Below are 20,699 nucleotides of genomic sequence, written 5' to 3' on the forward strand. Positions count from 1 at the left end.
TATTTTTTCACATGAGTTAGAAATAATAATACATTTTATTTATACCCCGCCCTCCCCAGCCAAGACTGGGCACAAGGCAGCTAACACCAGATATAAAACAATTGATTAAGATACAACTTAAAAACAAGATTAAAATATAGCATTAAAATGCAGCCTCATTTCAATAGAAACTCAAATCAAAAACATTTTGGGGATGAAAACGTCAAATCTTCACCGACGCTAACTATTCAGACTGGTCCAGAAAGACCAGAAACTTTTGGCTTTGCTGCAGCCTTTTGCAGCTGACGCTTCCCCACATGCATTAAGCTCTACTTGTGGGGGTAAACATCTGGTGAGGGCTAGTGAGATGGGAATTCTTATCTCTATCATTCCCATTAACCAAAAAACGGTGGCTCTACTCACCGTCATCAGGCTGGCTTTCCTCTGTTGTCTTTCCAGCACCTTCTGGGTCCTCAGTCACTTCTTCCTTCTCATTCTAGGAGAGAGATGCACACACACACAAGCACACATGGACATGAGGGAGCAGAACTGAGCAGGAAACAGTTCCTTAATGGTGCAAGACCTACGCCTCTGTGTTCATGTGGCTGAGGTGACTTGCGTGGTTTGCCCCATTTAGAAGCCTTGGCTTGCAAGCTGTGGAAAATGCCCAGATAACTAAACAAAAGCTATTCGAGCACAGCACCTAAAAATCGTGGGCAATTATTAATTAGACTTGTAAAACACAGGTGACTTTTAAGCTGGGCAATCCACTTCTATTCTTTCCTAGAAACCCAAGTGGGGAGCACAGGCCATCATAAAAGGGTCAGAGCAAAACCATCCCCATTCTGTTGCCATCTTCCATCGTAAGAAGAAAGGAGAGTTTGGGGTGGTGTGGGGAGTATAACACATTTCCCATAAAATTGTATTTAAAAGAATTCTTGGGAGGGGGTGGGTATAATTAAAAATGAATTTTGTTCCATTCTTTGTTCCTCCTCAGTCCTGGCCCCACTAAAACCCAAGCCACAAATCATAAGGAGAACTGGAGTTTTCCCTACAAGTTTGAAGATTCTAGATCCTGGCTTGATACAAACGATTGTGTGCATTGCTTTATTGATTTCTTATTGGCTTCCACCTGAAGGGCCAATCAGGGACTGCTAGTTAGCTCCTCCTCCTCCTCTTTCCGGTGCACCATTCCTACCCTTCCCCTGCAATCCTTTCCACAACCGTCCCCTGAATCTCAGACGTGGGATTCCCACAACCCCTGGAATCTTCACCCGTGACCTCTCCTGTCTACCCAAATGCATCTTTTGCACAAGGCATGACCATACCAGGCTCCTGGTGGGGGACTCTGAGGTGCTGCTGAAGCTGGAGCGATTCATGTAGGCCAGTGACGTGCCATAGCGCAGGGTCTCGTAAATGGGGTCCACCTTTCCACTGGGGCCTGCTGGTGAAGGGAAGACCACTTCAGAGCTGGATTCTCAAAGCAGGAGGAGGGGAATGGCAGCTGCCTCATATCAAGTCAGTCTACCCCACTATTCTGAGTTTATCTATCTGCTCCCACCCTCTCGTTCACACACCAGAATTTGTAAACTGCAGAACTGCAGGGTTCTGACCTTTCTATAGACCCACTCTGTCCTGCTCACCCTAATCCCAAATTCATGGGAAGAGGTGGTATCATCTTGGGGGGGGGGGATAAAAGTCCTCTGCATTATATCAACATTGGAAGGCTAGGACTCAACCTGTAAAATAATTTGAGGCTCAGCGAAAGCAGCTTGACCCAATTTTACTTATTTTAACATCACGGTGGGATTGCAAGATTGCTCACGGTCAAGGAGATCTCCACCAACCAAGACTTATCCGCTCCCCACTTCCAAGTTGCACCCACAAAAGGGTAGAGTTGGCTTCCATGAATCCCAAAGTATCCCACTGCCTCTATAAATCGCAACAGCCTGAAAGTCAAACGACTTCCCTTCCCTGTCCCCACTTCCGGAAGCTACCTAATAACTGAAGCATAACTTCTTCCTACTGTTGTGGATCTGGGAAGCCTCAAATCCAAAAGACTATCTTTCCCAAAGGCTGAGCTTCTGTCAGTCTTTTTGTTTTGTTTTACAAGTCCATTTCCCACCAGCCCTCTGTGGACCAGTCCACTCCTACCTGTAGGGGGAGACTCCTTGGGGGCTGCTGGCGGGGGCTGCGGCTCATGCACCAGCATCGGGGAGCTGAGATTGCGTCGGAAAGAGGTTGCCTGCTGAGGAGCAGAAGCGGGAAGAATGTGAGCGGATTCTGTGAATATACCAGACTGTGGGCACATTCTGCCTTCCATGAGTGGAGGGGGTTAGGCAAGGCAGATAGTGAACCATTTTGCCCTATTGGCTATTAGTAGCCTGCAAACCATGTGACTTTTCCAGCATCTCAGACAGAGAGAGTGCAAGGCTAGATGAAGGGCAGCACAGAACTCCGCACATGAGCTGTCAAAAATGGGGTTTTCCCAGTTTCACACTATCCACTCCCAGAAGCTGGTCTGTGGAGTCCTCCAGTGGTAGGCTACTCGCCCAAGTAGGCTATTTGCTGCTGTGAACTCCTCAGTGCGCATGAGAGCTACGAGAAGTTGAGAAATGGGAGCAGGCTCTAAGTTGACAGCAAATCTGCAATTGCTGTGTGGCTGGCTCAGTTGGTTAGAACTGATAACAGTGAGGTTGCAGGTTCGATCCCTGTATGGGACAGCTGCATATTCCTGCATTGCAGTGGGTTGGCCTAGGTGATCCTCAGGGTCCCTTCCAATTCCACAATCCTATTATTCAAATGCCAAAGCGATACCGAAGCTTCCTTGCCTTGCCTTCTTTTTGTGGCAATTGCTAAGCCACACAGTATGGGGCCTTGTGCCTTGTCTTGGTTGATGGGTTAGGTCACAAAGGGAGTGCAGTGCTTCTTCTCCCTTCAGCGGGGCTGACGAGGCAGCTCAGAAGCTGCAGCTGTCTCTGTCTCTTTCCACTGGGTGCTGACTCGTGCAAGCCACTTACCGTCTTGCCAGGACACTGCTGGTGGGAAACCTCTTCTGAACACCACAAATGAACGCTGGCTTTGCATGTCTTGCATCGGAGGCCTTGCTTGGAGTTCCCTGTGAGGCAAAACAAACGCACAGAGATATTTTGGTGTAGGAATTATCGCGGGGCAGCCTGTGGGCAGCCTCAGCTGTCTGCACACGTGACCTTGGGGTGCGGAGCACACTCCCCCACAGACAAAGCCACAGCTGTCTGAACATCTTGCCCTCTATCTCAGTGTTTCCCAACCACTGTTCCGCGGCACACTAGTGTGCCACGAGATGTTGCCTGGTGTGCCGCGGGAAAAATTAAAAAATTCGAAAGATTTTTTTTTAAGTCAAATTTTCGATTGGGGCGCCGTCACTAGATGACCCCTGGGGTTCCCTCCCTCCCGCTCTGCGCCTCCCTCCTCCTCCTCCTCCTCCTCCTCCTCCGGGGAGGCCCTTCCTGGCTCTCGGCCAAGGCTTGGCGGCTGCCACTCACTCACTCGCTCGCCCACCCGTCCCTCCATCCCTGCACCCAGCCTCTCCCCCTCCGTCCCCGGCGCGGGGGCTGCCGGGATCCGTAGTCCCCTCGCCCTTGGGCTCCGCGCCCGCGCGGGGTGCGCGAACTACGTTTCCCAGCGTGGCCTGGCGGGCCGGGCGTTTTGTTTGAAGCGCTCTTCTCCCGGCCATGGAATGAGCGCAGCGGCGGCGGCCGGGCGGGCAGGGGCTCTTCCGCGCAGACCCCGTGCAGCCTGCCTGCGCCCCCGCGGAGATCGGGCGGCAGGATGGAGCCCGGGGATCCCCGCGGAGGCGGAGTGGCGGAGGCTGCCCCCCACGTAGGGCTGCGTCGGGGTGTGTGTGTTATTTTTGCAATGCTGCATCCGCGCCGGAGGGGACGCATCGGACCGCGGGGAGACCCCTTGGTGGGCGTGCAAGGCAATGCATGCGTGCAGGCGTTGCATGGAGTGCAGTGCAATGCAATGGCAACGCGGCGCCCTGCATGCATGCATGCAACTTCCACCGGCGCTCCGGACTTGGCAGGTGAGGGGGGTCCCCAGTGGGCGGCAGAGAGAGCCGGGAGGGCGAAGGGGAGTCGGGGGGAGCAGCGCTGCTCCCCGAGCCGAGCCCGGGGGGAAACTTCGGCGCCGTTGCGCCGGGTGTTGGAAGCGGAGGCTGGCGGGGGCCCCTCACCTGCAAAACCTGGTCGCCTCTCATATATTTCGTGCATTGCATTCATCGCCCGCTTTCTCCTCCAAGGAGCTCCCGGGGGCGCGCGTGGTTCTCCCCGTGTTATCCTCGCAACAACAGCCCTGCGAGGTGGGTCAGGCGAGTGGCCCAAGGGAGCACCCAGGGATTGTCCTGGCCAGGTGGGGTGATTTGAACCCTGCTCTCTGCTCGGTCTTCGTCCTCATTTAGCCCCCACATGTGCATGACTGTGATTGACTGAGGTTTCCCCCCCTCGTCTTGGCTATGGTGTGAGTCTGTGCTGTTAATTAATGGGGTTCTGCCTTCGGAGAAGATGAGCCAGCCCTCAAGGAGGTGATTATGTAATTTGCTAGCAATTCATGTCCCTCCCGGCGTGACGCTGCGCGTTGACGTCACAGGGCTGTAATGGTGGTGTGCCTCGAGATTTTTTTCATGAAACAAGTGTGCCTTTGCCCAAAAAAGGTTGGGAAACACTGCTCTATCTAACCCTTTGCTCTCTTAGTGGTCTGCCGTGCCCTGTCTGTGACCTTTGTCTGCTTCGTCATACATTGTGCAAGGGGAAAATGACGCGGTGGAAACAGGTGCCAAAATAACTTTGTACCACCCCACAATCTCGGGATTGGAAGATGTGTAAAGGTCACAGTCCAAATGTATCTGACTGGTTTTGCATATTGTGCCAATAAAAGGAGCTTCCGCAGAGCTAGCTGGCAACTTGCTTGCACACAGCTCACCTGCATTACCAACACCTGCCTCATGTCCTTCACTTCATTTTGGGGCTTGGGCTAGATGGTGCTGAAGGCAAAGGAGGAGAAATGTGTTTCCTCGTGACTCCAGGGTAGGATCCTGCTGCACAGCAAAGTGCCGTTTCCCCAGCCGCAGCCCAAGTCACCCTTGTAAAAAAAGGACTCAGTGGCAACTAGACTTTCTATTTTTGCACCCGTAACCCAGGAGCCATGAGGCTCGTTCTAACACTGCCTGATAGAAAGCACCACCTATTGTACAAAGAGATGCAGCTGTTTCCCACACTTCGCTTCCTCCTGCAATAAGATGCTTCGATGTTAACCAGGTCAGTTTCGTTGTGAGAACTGGAGGCGTTTTTGAAATACTTGCTCATTTACGAACAGAGATGTCGAGGAACTGGCAGGAGGCGGCAGGCACCTATGTAATATGTGGCATGGCCACCACTGAGCACCTCCTGCCCTAATTCCCCCTCTAGCAGCTTCTCGCCAGCCAGCTGCAGAATCTGGGATGTCTCCTTCGCTGGCTGCATCCCAGCTGCGAAAGCCTCCACTCCCAAACAGATGAGTTACGCTAGCACCTGGCAGCCACTGAGGCTCATTTGCACCAGCATCTTCCAGCGTCAAATAACTAATGCTTATTAAGGATGCAAAAGCTAGGGCCGAAAAGGTCATCTCCACATCTAGCCATAATGAAACATTTGAAGACAGCCACGGATGCCGGTGGTAAAGGGCAGAAGAGAAAGATGACAAGAGTCGAGGGTACCTGTGTGTGTGTGTGTGTGTGTGTGTGTGTGTGTGTGTGTGTAGACGCACATGTATTAGCCAGAACTGCAAAGAGCAAGTCAGGACCCGAGAGCAAGAGGCCTTCAAATACGTACCTACGATAAGCTGGTGGCAGATTTCGCAAGGGTTGTGCTTCTTGAAGATGTACTCTTGGAAGCTGTGCGTCTTAATGGGCTTGAGGGGGGCCAGAGCCCTGGGGGTCACTCTGGGAGAGTGCTCTGCCTCTGTGAGGGCCGGCGGCGGAGACGGCGGCGGCAGGGAATCTGGGGGGCTGAGGAGCACGTCGGAGGGGAGCTTGAACTCGCTGTTGGAGCGCAGGAAGAAGTTCTCGACGCTCTTGCTCCGCAGGATGGTTTTGAGAGAGAGGGAGCGCTTGAAACGCTGCAGCTACAGGGCAGGTGGGAGAGAGGGTGGGGAAAAGAGGAGAAAATAAGAAAAGCTACGTTTTGCAGGGAGGGGGACTTTTCACACAAGTAGAAAGTTTGCCAAGCTTTCTCGGGGCCATTACTAGACCTCTCAAGCCTTGAGAACAAACAACCGTATTGGGAAACGACTATGAGAAGTGCTCAAAATGCGTAATATATTCGTTTTTTAGATTGATTTAAAAGCCGTTTCTAACCTGCTTAATACTCAAAAAGCTCTCTAAGCAGTATGTACCAATACAAGACAAAAGCACCATGGAAACAGATACAAAAAAAAAAAAAGTATTATAAAAACAAACTTTCAGTAATAACAGGGGGAGCATCTCATCTTGCAGGTCAGGGAAAGCACATACGAAAAAGGTGTCTGAAGCCAGCAGATGTATGAGGCGTCATATATGGCAGAGGGAAAGAAATTCAAGTGGGAAGGGGCAAAATACCTAATAAAAACAAAAACAACCCAATAGCCACCCCCAACACATTTTAAAAGGGCATAGGATGTAAATCGGATCAACCAAAGGCCTGGTTAAAAAGGAACGTTTTTGCCTGGTGCCTAAAGGTGTAAAATGAAGGCAGCAGGCAAACCTCCCTGGGGAGAGCATTCCACAGACGGGGAGCTACTGCAGAGAAGGCTGTGTTCTCGTGTTGCCACCCTCCGGACCTCTGGAGCAGGAGGCACACTACGAAGGGCCTCAGAAGATGTTCTCCGGGTCCGGGTAGGTTCATATGGAAAGAGGCGGTCCTAGCTCTGTAGTCTTTATAATATGCCTAACAAAAATTGCCAGCAAATGCCCATTATATTTCCCAAAACTGAGGCTCAGAGGCAAGTGTTCAGTGCCGCTCGGTGGGTTTATAGCTGGGCTGACATTTGAACTGTGGATGCCTTGACTTATATTGTGACAAAGGTACCAACTTGAATAAAATGTATGTGAATGAAAATATCAAATGCTGTGGAACAGTGCTCATGTATTATTGTTGTCATTTGATCTTTCCATTCACATACATTCATTTGAAATAAGATGGGTTTATGAAGCAATTCTACATCTTCCCACCACGCTGACAAAGAAGTCTACGAAACAGAAGTCAATATCCGGAATCACTGTTCAGTGTTGGACATCATATGTGCTGAATACACAAAGCTTCACAGCTTGTCTTTCATCGTACAAAGTCTGGTACCTCGCTTCATTTAAAGATTTTCCGAGACTTTGAGACTAAAGATTTCATTTTGGACTTGTTATGGTTTGAAGGAATTCTATAAAAGATTGTCTATTGCGTATGTACATGGTCATCGTGTTGCCTAGACATTGCTGACGTTCTCTTTGCAACACAGGGGTTTGTTTCATCAATTTAACCCTGTTCAACCTAGATGAGAACCAGGAGACACGTGTCCTGGATTTACAAAAAATATCCCGTTATGAACGTCTCCAAATTAGATTGTGGGGAGGAAGGGGCAGGGGGAGTCGAAGGCAAGGAAGGAGGGGGATACTTAACCCTGCAGGCCATCTCTCTCCTAAAAGCCATCCTTCTCCCTACGCCGCTTTTCTTCCTGCAAGGAAGACTTTACCATGGAAAGGCGAAGGCTGTTAACTTGCTGCAAGGAGGATTTTGTATGCTTTTCCTGCCTGCCTCAGCATGGCAATAATAAAGCAAGGAAGACACAGACAAGAGACAACAATTAAGCACACTCGGGCCAGTTTGTGGGCCTGGAGGAACAGGCCAGCTCATCACAGCAACAGCCCGTTGCTTATTGCTGTGGGCAGGAGTTCCGACACAGATGCTGCAATGTCTGGGCTCTGGCGCACTCCATGCGCTCTGCTTTTTCTCATCATCTATTCCCAACCAGTAATGGCAGATCAGCCAGCAAGTTGACTCAGCTAAGTCTGTTACACAACAGCTGGCTAATGGCTGTGCTGGAGTCCAGGGCTGGCAAAAAGGTAACAGAGGGTATCTTGGTTATATTGCCACCTCATGTTGAGCAAAGGACATGCTCAATCCGGAAGCCCAGCGCTCGTTTTTCAGAGCGTAGGTATTAATAGTGCTGAACCCAGAATCAAAGCTATTAGCTACAGCCCACACTTCTGTGGCTTGGGAAAGGGCCATCGCTCAGGGTAGAGCATCTTGTTTTGCATGCAGGAGGGTCCCAGGTTCACTCCCTGGTGTCTCTAGAAAAGACTAGAGCTGCCGACCAGTGCAGACAACACTAAGGTTGATGTGCTAGTGGTCTGACTCAGTATATTCCTACGTACCCGCTTAGCACCATTAAGCAGTTTACAGTCTTCATTGATATTATGTATGCAGTCCCTCTGTGGCAGGCTCACTACTGTTATGCTTATTTTAAACCATTTATTTTCTCCTTTTATCCAGTGTTTTCATCTTGTGAACTGCTCTGAGATCTTCGGTCGAAGGGCAGTATATGAATATAAAATAATAATAATAATAATAATTATTATTATTATTATTATTATTATTTTACAGACTGGGGAAGGAGCCCAAGATGGAAGAGTGTGCCCCTGGCTGTGCAAGAAACCCATGGCAGAGGTAGGATTTGAACTCAGACCCAAGTCCAGATTTCTCCCCAGTGATCCATGCGGCTGCTGCTGCTGATTTATTGCCAATCTAATGGCATATGCCTTGCATCTAAAAGGAGGGGAGGGAGGAATAAAACAGCGTGGCAATAGTTGTGCCAGGAAGGAAAAGTTAGCTGATTAGCTGCCGACAACGCAGGAAAAGAAGCATTAAGGAAGGCTGGCAATTAGATGGCAGCTTAGCAGGAGTATTTTTAGGGTCGGGAACCAGCTGAGTGAATAGAGCTGCGAAAGGGAATTCAGGTTTCCAGAGGGAGGGAGGGAGGCTGCCCCAGCTGCAAGATGCTTCATTACACCCTAGAAGCCAAGACGCCTGGTGGGGCAGAAGAGGTGGCGCGCCCCAGCACCTGCTGCCCTTCTCTGCGGCTCAGGGCCATGCAGAGGTCTGGCAGATGGGAGGCAGCTGCACGCAGCCCAGAAAGCGGTTTGCAGCGCAGGGCTGGAGTGCAAAGGCAGGTCGGAATCTCGCAGGGAACTTTGGCTGAATGTTGTTGCCGCTGCTGCTGCTGCTTCCGCCGCCGCCGCCAGCAGCCAAACTAAACACTTTCCTGCCATGGGCACAAATCCTAGGGACTTTTGCTCCGTTTTGGAATGGTGGGAAAGGAGTTGCGTTGATGGGGGAGGGAGCAGAATTACCTCCACACTTCATGTTATCCTAAGGGGCCCGAGGGTGAGAAGAAGAAAGGCACCCCCCCAAGCAGGTTTCCCTGCAGCCTCCTGGAATGGTGTAGCCCCAGGCAAGTGCCTACACTGCTTAATGGGTTAGGCTGGCCCTGGAGACAGACCCAGGAAGGGGGGGGGGGGAGAGAGAGAGAGAGCGCAGAGCGCTGCTGCATTTATGTAGCAGATAACTGCTTAGCTGCTCCAGGCACCTTTTCCAGCTTCTGTTCCAGAGGGAAAAGAATCCATTTGCCACATAAACTGGCCACCATCCAAGCGCACATAACATCTTCTCCAGTTTCACTCCTTTAAAAACAAGAGAAGCCCCCAAAACTGTTTATATAGCAATGGAAATGTGCAAAGCACTTAAAAAATCTGCGTGAGAAGGAACCCTGTGAAAACAGGGTGTCACTATTATCAGGGCTGCGTGTGCATGCGTTGCACTAGAGAAATATGAAACATTGGCTGTTCTATATTTGTTTGATTCTTTTAAATGTCTCATTCTGCAGTGCTCACTCTGCTTTTGCTAGTGACGACGAGACCTGCCCCGATGCAGCCACTTCTCTGACTTTGGAGATTTCAACTGGTATTGCCAATACACTTCAAAGTGCATTTTCACAATCATAAGGGCAATTTAATAATAATAATAAGGTTGGATTTTGCACCCGGTACCAAATTCTGCACCTATTCTGATCTCCCATGGAATTGAAACATACACACGGGATTGATTTCTATTCCTGTTTTACGAATGGGCCATTGAGGCTGCAAAATCGTTATGGCTTGCCCCTAGCTACATGCTATGTGTGGTATGAAGAGTCACAGCAAGCCTGCAGGGTCTCTTAACTTCTGATTTTTACCAGAATCCTGCAAAACACACAGACATTCAAACAAGCAGGGCAGGGAGACGGTGCCTTGCTTCAGCATGCAACTAAATGATAACATCACTTATTACAGTCAGGGGCACGGGGGCAGGATGAACCAAGTGGCAGCTAAACCACAACTGATTCTTTGAAACAGTCCAAAGCCTTTTGCAGATGTAGGACTTGAACCCAGGAGGGTTTTGTTATGTACTGAAGTTCTCACCCTGGGCCAGCAGGGGGATACTTTTCACTCAGGTCCACATATGCAAGTAAGGGATCGAAAGTGACGTTCAGTGATTAAATAGTTACAGAAAATGGTTTCTGTTGCGTTCTAGTGGAGCTTTATATAAGCAGGCTGGCTGAACCCTTCAGTTCAGTTCTGTTCTGGCCTGTGAATAAACAAGAGCTGTTTGAAGAATCGCTGTGTCGTCTGATATGTTCACCCACAACTTAACAGGTTTGGTGTGACTTGGCGCCTGGCTTGCCTGGAGCACAGCATATTCTGTCATAGCCCATATCAAGATACTACTGTTGAAAAATGGCAATGATGACAGTGCCCTTAAGCATGTGCAGAGTGTAACTTTGGAATCACTAAGTATCAATCCTGAATAACTGCTACTGAATAAATATGGAGACAGGCAATAGTGTTGTTGTTGTTGTTTTTTTTAAGAGAGCCAGAAGAGTCTGAGAAATCACATCCCAGGAAATCACAGCCCCAAGCCTGAGCCAGCAGCAAAAGCAGGATGGGTGTGCAACAAATCCCTTTTAAACCATATTTGTTTTATCGCTTCTCGGCCTTTTGGCTAAGATCAAGTGTAGTATGTGTAAACCATATTTGTTTAAAAAACAAAGTTTGGGAAGATCAAGCCCCAAAACGGGATGCACACAACCAACACAGGTTTAAAGCCTGCATGGAACTCTGGGTCTGGGATGTCTTTGAGAAGGAGGCACTCCGCACCTCATCAGAGGCACTCTGTTTCTATTGCTGCTTTGCTTGGCTTTCAAAGCAGGCTGTGGGACTGAGCCCTGAAGCCCAGTATGTGAAAACAAGAGAGCAATGAAAGTACAGAGAAGCATAAAGCACTGGGGAAGGAGTGGCGGGGGGTCAAGGTGAGAGAGAAGGGGAGAGAGTGCCTGCTCACCATACTGGGGCTGCCTTTCTGCCGCATCAGCAGGGGACCCAGCTGGCTCTGCAGTCTGAGCTTAAAAGCTTTCAGCTCCACTTATGGCTGATGAGCTGGGCCCATTGGAGCGAGAGCGAGAGCGCTGGAGAAAAAGAGACACTGCCGCCATGCTCCCAAGCCGGGCACTGCTAATGGAAGCCGCAACACCTTCACATGGTCCCAGGGAGCAGCAGCTCCTGTCAGCTGAGCGACAAGGGCGTTTGCAAAAGGCGGCTGGGAGCTGGTTGCTGGGCCTGAAATGCACATTGGTGCCTGCCCCATGAGCACGTGGGCTGCAAGGAGCCCAGCCTGCTGATGGGCCAGCCTCTGAGACATGGCTGTTTGTACTTTTTAACCTTCGCCATGTGCCCAAGCGCTGTACAGAACAGTGGCATAGCGGGGGTTGCTGGGGTGATGGCACTGGGTGCATTTTTCTGGGGGAGGGGGTAGAGACACTGCACTTTTGGCTCCTCATGCCGCCTTACGAGCCAAATGTGACCCTGACCCTGCTTGACTTAGGTAAGGGCATAAGCAAGGGCTGGGCTGGCGCAGCGGGCTCCATTCACCCTCTGCGCCCCACTTTGGGCACCAGCAGATCACGCTACACCACTGGCACAGAGAAATGGAATTGTTCCTTGCTGAAGGACTTACAAATCTATATTAGGCAGAAAAGGAGGAGGTTAAGAGAGAGGACAGGGTTGGTGTCAGGCAACTTGTGGCCCATGGTCTAATTTAAGGTTACCAGACATCCCCGTTTCCCGGTGACAGTCCCCGGATTTACACATCATTCCCCATACAAAATCCACTGAAGTTGAAAAGTGTCCCTGGATTCATTGAAAAAAATCTGGTAACCTTAGTAATTGCATGTAGCCTTCCAGAAGCTATGGAATCTCTCTTGCTCTCCAGATCACCACTTAAGAGTAGCTGCAATGTGTGAACTCCACCCACTTTGGTTCTAGCTCCACCCACTTTTGGTGCTGGTCCGCCCATGGGCATAGCCAGGATTTTTGTTGGGGGGGGCAGAACCTCAGTTTGCCATGTATTTTTCTTGATTGGGGGGGGGCAGCTGCCCCTCCCTGCCTATGCCCATGGCTCTGCCCACCCTCAGCTGATCCCCTAAGGTGATAGAAGAAAAAAACCCCACTCCTCATGCAGGGAGCCTTGGGCCACAGCAAAGATGCCGGCAAGGTGAGCTCTGTTGTCCAACTGTACCTTTAAGAATGCTGCTCCTTTGCGCATGCAATTAACTTATGGAATTCCCTGCTGCAAGAGATATAGGCAGCCAGGTCTAACCATGGCTATTCACCACAATGGAAAGGGTGGGGGAGGAAAAGGACATTCCGGATGAAATCAGAAGTTGTGAAGGCTTCTATAAATCCATGATTGTCCCAGAACATATGACGGGTCTGTTCTTTGTGGGAAGCCATGTTCAGGGTGAGGAAAAGCGAAGAGGCTTCAGTATAAAGGACTGGAAACTTGAATAAGCTGTGAAAAGGCTACCTCTTGAATCTCTTTCCAAGGCTGCGTCCTGGAATGCACAGATAGCGATGGAGGGAGCAGCAGCGCCCGGCATGTCCACAGCCTCTCTTTCTCCCCACTGGGAAGACCTACACCCCAGATTTAATGCACATGACTTCCCCCAAAGGACCCTGGGAACTAATCTGTGAAGGATGCTGGGAAGACTAACTCTGTGACAGGGAAACTGCAGTTTTCAGAATTCTCTCTCTGTGTGTGGGGTGGGGAGTAACGTACTTTAAATGTGCTTTTGGGGTGTGCTTTAAATGTATGTTGCGGATCCGTCCATCTGAAACAGAGTGCCAGCCCCCACACATATAAGACTAAGGCTAATGTTTCTGGCATCGGTGCCTTTCATTTATAAAACAAAGCACCAGCTGGAGACATGCTCCGACTTTGTGGAAAATCTGTGGAAAAGCTGAAAAGAGGCCCAGCTTCAAAGCCTGGATTCAATCCCATGTGTTCTGTTCCAAAGAAAAGAGCTCTGCAAAGGATACACCGCTCAGCTCCCACTCTTCAGAAACATCACACGCCCTCTCCCCGCGCAGGGAAGGCAGATCAAGGTCGCCTCTGTACTACCCATTTTTCCCAGCATACATCCCAATTTGCTTGCAGGAAAGTTCTCCGATGTCTGCTGTTTATTGAGTACTCCTTTTGATTCCCACCTGCTCCAACCAGGAGGCTATACAATGCATTCAGCAAATGATATTCCCACAAATTGTGTGTGTGTTTCCCCACCACTTTCCTTACTGCACAAGGCCCAACTGTGTAAACCTGAATTTGCCAGGATGCAAATTGACATCGCACCTCCAAAAATGGCAGCATTCTGTGTTATTGTAGAGCTATAGTGACACTCCTTTGCTGTCAAGGACTTGAAAATTTGAGAACCTACTCTGAGTCAAATGACCTGAGCAGTTCCTTAGGCTTTTAGTTTCAGTTCTTGCAGAAGGTGTTAAGATGTTTTTCTGAATAAAACTCTCTCTTAAAAAAACAAAACTATTCCCCATTCTTGGTGCCTGTTATTGGACACAAACATTACAGTCTGGAAGCGGCTGCTAAGTCCGTCAGCTGTTGAGACAGGAGGAACTGTAGCCTCTTGGGCAGAAGCAAGAGAAAGGTTTGGTTGTGTACACACCATACATTTAAAGCACTTTCCCACCCCAATAACCCTGGAAACTGTAGTTTGCCTCTCACAGAGCTCCAATTCTCAGCATCCTTGACAAACTACACTTCACGCGATTCTCTGGGGTGTGCTTGCATGCTTTAAAAGCACACAGCCTTGAAGGTTTTCCTCCAGATGTACGGCTGCTAGAGAAAAGCTACGAGTAAGTGAAGAAGCACAAGGTGGAATTTGAGTAACAGAACAAGACTGGAAGCCACCATGAGGACTAGAGACTTGTTTTTTATTTTGGTTTCCCCAAAAGAAAGCACTAGACCCTAGGATCTGGCAGAAGAGGCTGCATGCTACACAGAACTGCAGCCTATTGGTAGGGAATAATATGGGCAAACTGGCCTCTCCCACACCATCCCTAGGACTGGCACAAATTTACTTCTGCCTTTCACCCAGCGCCTGCATTATGCATGTCTAAGCTCAGGAGAAGAAAACAGCTTCCCTGCCCCTGCTTCAGCTTCCTAAACAGGAGGCCCCACCATTTCTCCCTTATTCACCCTCTGCAACCATCCTAGGATCCTGCCAAGACACAGCTAAAAAACCTAATATTTCTTGACGTATGGCTCCAGCCCCTACGAGCTATTTTTAACCCGGCTGCTGTGAAAACAACTTGGCATATAAAAGTCTCATGGGAGATTCAGCTCCCACCCTTTCAAAACATATAAAAAAAGCCTCCTCCCCCATATTTATGAAACCATATACAATGTTTAACTTCCTGCTGTGCTCACCTCCCCACCGTCACCCGGTTATGTCTCCCACACAGAGCTCAAACATAGACTCACATCTTTGGGGATGTTTTCAACTACTCTTCCCCCCCCCCACTTCTCCTCTGACATCCACAGTTGCCAAAGCCTGCTGTTTCCCGGTGCCTGCCATTGCCTACCAATGCGCAATGTTCAGGATGCGCAAATAATCACACAGGATTCCATGCCCATTCGGGGTTGATCTTTGCCCTGCTCCACTGCCAGCCTTCTGCCTCAATGTTCTGCCTCTTTCCCCTGCCAGTTCAACAAGGACATGGCTAAAAACATTCCCCCCACCATTTCTTCACACATCTCACCCTTACAGATGGCTTGTTGTCCGCACCAGGGTATCACGTGGAACCAAAGTTGGTCCTGTTTTGATTAATTTAGCATCATCCACTGCAAAGAGCTGCAATCTCGCACATTTCTCCCTCTGAATTTGAATGTCCCTGATCTGGGGATAATCCGGTAAGTTGTGTCTGTGTGCATGCGGGAGGGGGACGACTCGTACTCCAAATTGCTGCACACTTTGGGAAGTAGACACTTTGCATCAGTATTCCCCCCCCTCCCCTTATGGGTGGCTCAATCCTTTGATTTATGCTAGCCATATTTCAATATCTCAAGGGCTGTTACGTTGAGGATGGAGCAACCTTGCTTTCTCTTGCTCTGGAGGCTAGGACACGATCCAATGGCTTCGAGTTACAAGAAAGATTCCAGCTAAACATCAGGAGAACTTTCTGACACTAAGAGCTGTTTGACAGCAAACAGCCTCCCTCAAGGGGTGGAGGGAGGGCCCCTGAGTGCATCTTGCCTGAGAGTCCCTCCAGTTTCCCCCGCTATCTGTATCCTTTCCTAACTGCAGACCCTTCTCTAGGCCAAGGATGGAATTCTTTCTATCCACTGTATGCAAAACTGTAGCTCCAAACTCAAACTCCTCCCCACCATCCGAAAAAGCCCTTTGGACAGAGATGGCAAGACTGACGTATATGGCTATGCAAATTCCAAACCTCTGAATTCCCAAACCAGTTCCCCAAAGAAAATATGGCCAAGGGACCCTGGGGAAGAGGAAGACACACCTTGCTCACTCGCATCAAACTTTTAAGGACCACCAGGTGGGACCCCACAAATGGTTTGCAGGAAAGCAGCCTCAGTGGACTGCAATTTTTAGCAAGGCGGTGGTGGTGGTAGCCGAACGGTGAGCTCTTTCTGTTCAAAAACTGCCAGCCCAAAACGGCAGGGGCAAAGCCATCGTGGGTGGGGGTGGATCTTGAGGAGGAAAACAGCCAACAAAGAGTTTCCTTATGCACTCTGCTCAAAATTGCTGCCTAGTGAGCTTGCTTTTCATTAAAACAAACCACCACCTAGGGTTTTGTTATGTTTATTTGCATGCAACATCTAATTCGCCCTTCACTTTCCCCACCCTGGGTTCATATTCGGTCCTATTTGCTTTCTCCCTTTTTGTTGCTTGCTTAAGATTGCTGAGAATAGCTTTCCTTTACTAAAATGGCAAGTTTCTCGACCTCATGATGGGAGGTACATGACTGAAAACATTTTTGGAAGGCGCTGCATAAAGGTTCCAGTGTATCGGGACAGTGGCTATCTATGCTTCCCTCCTGGCTCTCTACCTTGTGTGCCATGCCTGTTACTGACCCATAGCCTCCCCTGCTATCAACTTCTATGGGCCCACAAACTCCAAACCGCAAGCCTTTCTAGATTACTGCATTTGCAGCATAACAAGTCCGGCAGGAGAGTGCCCAGATGTCTCTTCAAGGCACAGCTCTCTTCATGGGTGTGGTGCTGATGCTGAGGAATCTTACTTCCCTCAGAGTCGCATTTCAACATATTCCTGCCAGGGAAGCCCACTTATTTCCCGACAACTATTTTGTCAGATGCAACAATGCACAACATGGCAGGTGCCTCAGTGTGCAGGGCCCCTCATGCCCAGCCCATTTGGTGAGGCTAAGCCAGGGGCCGCAAACCTTTTCAGCAGGGGGCCAGTCCACTGTCCCTCAGACCTTGTGGAGGGCCGGACTATATTGGGGGGGGGGATGAATGAATTCCTATGCCCCACAAATAACCCAGAGATGCATTTTAAATATAAGGACACATTCTACTCATGTAAAAACACGCTGATTCCCAGACGGTCTGCGGGCCGGATTTAGAAGACAATTGGGCCAGATCCGGCACCCTACCCATGGGCTAAGCTTTTAAAAATTATAATTCCTATCGTTTCTACACTAGAAACCTGCAACTAACGGGCCCAGCTTTCTAATGGATTCCATTTGACAACCAACTCACTCTACAAAAGCAAGCTTAGCATCTAAACAAACAAACAATTAAACAAAAAACCACGGAGGGAGCAGGTGCAATTTCAGATGGCAGATAACCACCCAGTGCCCCTTTGCCACAGCTCCTGCGTTCGTGGCACTGGCCAAATGGTTACTGTTTCTCACTTCACGTCCAGATCCTCCGTGTAGCTGCAAGTGCCCAGGTTAAATTCCTTCCCATTCTCTTGAAGGGCTCTGACTCCTACAAGGAGGAGTCCTTTTGCTTGCAAATGGTAGCAAACAAATTGCATAGAAAGTGGCTACTTTTGCAGCGTGCCGACCACAACATAAAACGTGGCTGGATTTTGTTGACTCCTAAGGTAATTGACCGTGATCCAGAACCAGCTGGTGATTTCTGATTTCACGTGTCTAAAAGGCCTGCTGTGATCAATTGGGTGGTTCACTTTGCGGAAGAAATTGCTTACAGCTGCTCAGACTTGGACATTACTGTCAGTGTCAGTCCCGGCAGCAACTAGGACTGGGCCTGCTGCTGCTGCTGTCTGACGGGTGGCGTTCAACATCAGGCGCAGTTTGGGGACTGAATCAGGCTTGGTCGCCAGGATGGAGGACCCATAACAAGAGTGGGATTGGGGAAGGTGGCTCCAATTCTGCTTTGTAATCTCTTCATGGCTTTTGTTATCACATACCATAATGTCCTCTTGGACCAGCTTGTAGGATAGGCATTTATTTACATTGGTTCCACTCCTACCTAAAGAGTCATGTCTAGAGAGCAGCATTGAGATACAGTGGTACCTAGGGTTACAGCTGCTTCAGGATACAGACGTTTCATGTTACAGACTCTGCTTACCCAGAAATAGTACCTCAGGTTAAGAACTTTACCTCAGGAAAAAAAGGGGGGGGGAGAAAAAGAACTTTACCTCAGGATGAGAACAGAAATTGCGCGGTGGCAGAGGGAGGCCCCATTAGCTAAAGTGGTACCTCAGGTTAAGAACAGTTTCAGGTTAAGAACGGACCTCCAGAACGAATTAAGTTCTTAACCCGAGGTACCACTGGTACCTCCGGTTACGAACACTTCAGGTTACGAACTCTGCTAACCCAGAAATAGCTGCTCCTGGTTACGAACTTTGCCTCAGGGTGCAAATGGAAATTGTGCGCCAGAGGCGCGTGTGCAGCTGAAGACCCCATTATCAAAAGCGTGCCTCAGTATAAGAACGGTTTCAGCTTAACGGGCCTCCGGAACAAATTAAGTTTGTAACCAGAGGTACCACTGTACTGTGTTTCATCCTCATGTTCTTTGTCCTATGGTGTACCACAAGGTACGGTCTTGTCTTCATTGCTGTTTCAGCCCCCTGGCTGCAGTCATTAGGAGTTAGGAGGCAAAGTGGAAGGGATCATTGGTTTGATCTTGTTTTTATTTTTAATCATGGATTTTGCATTTTTTTTTATATTGTGATTTAATGTTGTGAACCACCCTGAGATGTACAGATGAATGGCAGTATAAACAATTACTTACTTACTTACTTACTTACTAAATAAATAAATAAATAAATAAATAAATAAAGTCATCTGGCAATCTAAGAGTAGCTGTACTCAACAGGCTCCCCCCCGCTCTAAAATTGCAGGATGACAGTATAGGATGTAGACCCTGCATGGACAAGTATAATGAAATTTGGAACTCATTTATACAAAATAGTAAAGGTAAAGGGACCCCTGACCATTAGGTCTAGTCGTGGCCGATTCTGGGGTTGCATGCTCTTCTTGCTCTATAGGCCGAGAGAGCAGGCGTTTGTCCACAGACAGCTTCCAGGTCATGTGGCCATCATGACTAAGCCACTTCTGGTGATCCAGAGCAGCGCATAGAAACGCTGTTTACCTTCCCGCTGGAGCAGTACCTATTTATCTACTTGCACTTTGACGTGCTTTCGAACTGCTAGGTTGGCAGGAAGCAGGGACCGAGCAACGGGAGCTCACCCCGTCGCGGGGATTCGAACCGCCGACCTTCCGATCAGCACGTCCTAGGCTCTGTGGTTTAACCCACAGTGCCACCCGCGTCCCTTTATACAAAATACATTAGGCTAAAAATTGTAATGACAGTCATACCTTGGAAGTCAAACAGAATCCATTCCGGAAGTCCGTTCGACTTCCAAAACCTTCAGAAACCAAAGTGCGGCTTTGGATGCTGGAAGTTCCTGCAGCCAATCAGAAGCCACGTTGGATGTTTGGGTTCCAAAGAACATTTGCAAACCGGAACACTCACTTCTGGGTTTGCGGTGTTCAGGAGCCAAAATGTCCAAGTACCAAGGTGTTTAGGTTCCAAGGTACGACTGTAAATGCATTTTTGTAGACATTGGTGGGTTGGGGAACTTCATTGCAACCTTAGACGTAGTGTGCATTTTAAAGGGGAGCTGTGGTTTGGTTTTGCATATTGGCCAAGAAGTGTAGATTAGGGTAGTTTCTCATTAATATGCCAACAAAGTTGAATCCCAGGGCGTTTGGGATCCAAGGTATGACTGCATTAACTGGTAACATTTACTATAATGATGTACTCTAACCTTTTCTCTTTCACTTTTTTTTTTAAACAGCCACATTTTATGTGCTGTATTTAAATTAAAAAAATAAAAATAAAAAGGATTGCAGTACAGAAGCACAGCTGAATCTGGCCCTGTCCCTAGATTTCCAAGTGGTAGCCAGGAGTGCTTTTCCCCATTTCTGTCTTATATCCAAGTTGCACTGTGTTTCTTTTCTTTGAGAACCTGACCCGGTCATTTATATCCTGGCTACCTCCTGGCTAGATTACTGCATTATGTTGTTTGTAGGGCTGCCCTTGAAGACAGCATGGAAACTTCCATTGGTTCGATGTGCAGCTCCCAGGGTTCTGAACGGAACTAGTCAACCAGATTCAGATCATATGACACTGATCTTATACGCCAGGTAGGCTGGCTGCCGGCTTGGTTCCAAGGTGCTGGTTTTGACCTTTAAAGCCCTCCATGCAGGCTTTGACAAAACCACTGCCAGGGTAATTATGGTGAGAGGCCCTCCCTGCTCTGAAAAGACAGGGGGGAAGCCGAGCCAGTAGCTCTGCAAGGGAAGGCATGCTCAGTTCCTCTTATCTGTGCTGAATCGATGGGAACTAGCGGGAAAAGGGAGAGGGAATAGAAGGTGGAGCCAGATTCTCCTTTTTGGGTCTGAAATGCTCGCAGCGACTAAGGAAAGTCAGAGCAGAAAGCGCTCTTTCTAGCTGCGAAAGATGAAACACCTCAATAAAGCCCAAAGAAATATAAATACGAGGAAAAGGAATAAGCAGAAGCTGGGTGCTCCTCTCCTTTTCTTTGGTGGGAACTGCACTTTCCCTTTGGCCCATCATTTTTAATTTCCAACCACCCTTCCTGTAAGGTCCAACACATGGAAGAAATGCAATGCAATGCTGACGAGGAGAGAGTGAAAGTGGGCACAACCTAGAAGAGCAAAGGTGGGGAATTCACAGCACCCATGCCTGCCCCACCACCCACTCCCTGGTTCACTAACCTACTGAGTAATCAGCACATGACCTTCAACCTCTCCA

The 20,699-nt window shown here is 49.0% G+C and overlaps 1 protein-coding gene across 2 annotated transcripts in view; it reads right to left on the reverse strand.

Moving 5' to 3' along the window:
- Positions 1-20,699, reverse strand: part of STAC2 (SH3 and cysteine rich domain 2) — a 45,218-nt gene that overhangs the window by 16,273 nt on the left and 8,246 nt on the right. Inside the window, exons 2-6 of one of the 2 annotated variants that reach the window (XM_083471676.1) lie at positions 5,829-6,120; positions 3,000-3,097; positions 2,134-2,224; positions 1,308-1,423; positions 403-475 (exon numbers count right to left, since the gene is read on the reverse strand). In XM_083471676.1, coding sequence (XP_083327802.1) covers positions 403-475; positions 1,308-1,423; positions 2,134-2,224; positions 3,000-3,097; positions 5,829-6,120 — 670 coding nt within the window. Of the gene's footprint in view, positions 1-402; positions 476-1,307; positions 1,424-2,133; positions 2,228-2,999; positions 3,098-5,828; positions 6,121-20,699 lie in introns of both variants that reach the window. The other variant, XM_083471675.1, reaches the window with a different exon arrangement.

Source organism: Podarcis liolepis (genome assembly GCF_965112155.1).
Source record: "Podarcis liolepis genome assembly, chromosome: 13".
Lineage (NCBI taxonomy): Eukaryota > Metazoa > Chordata > Lepidosauria > Squamata > Lacertidae > Podarcis > Podarcis liolepis.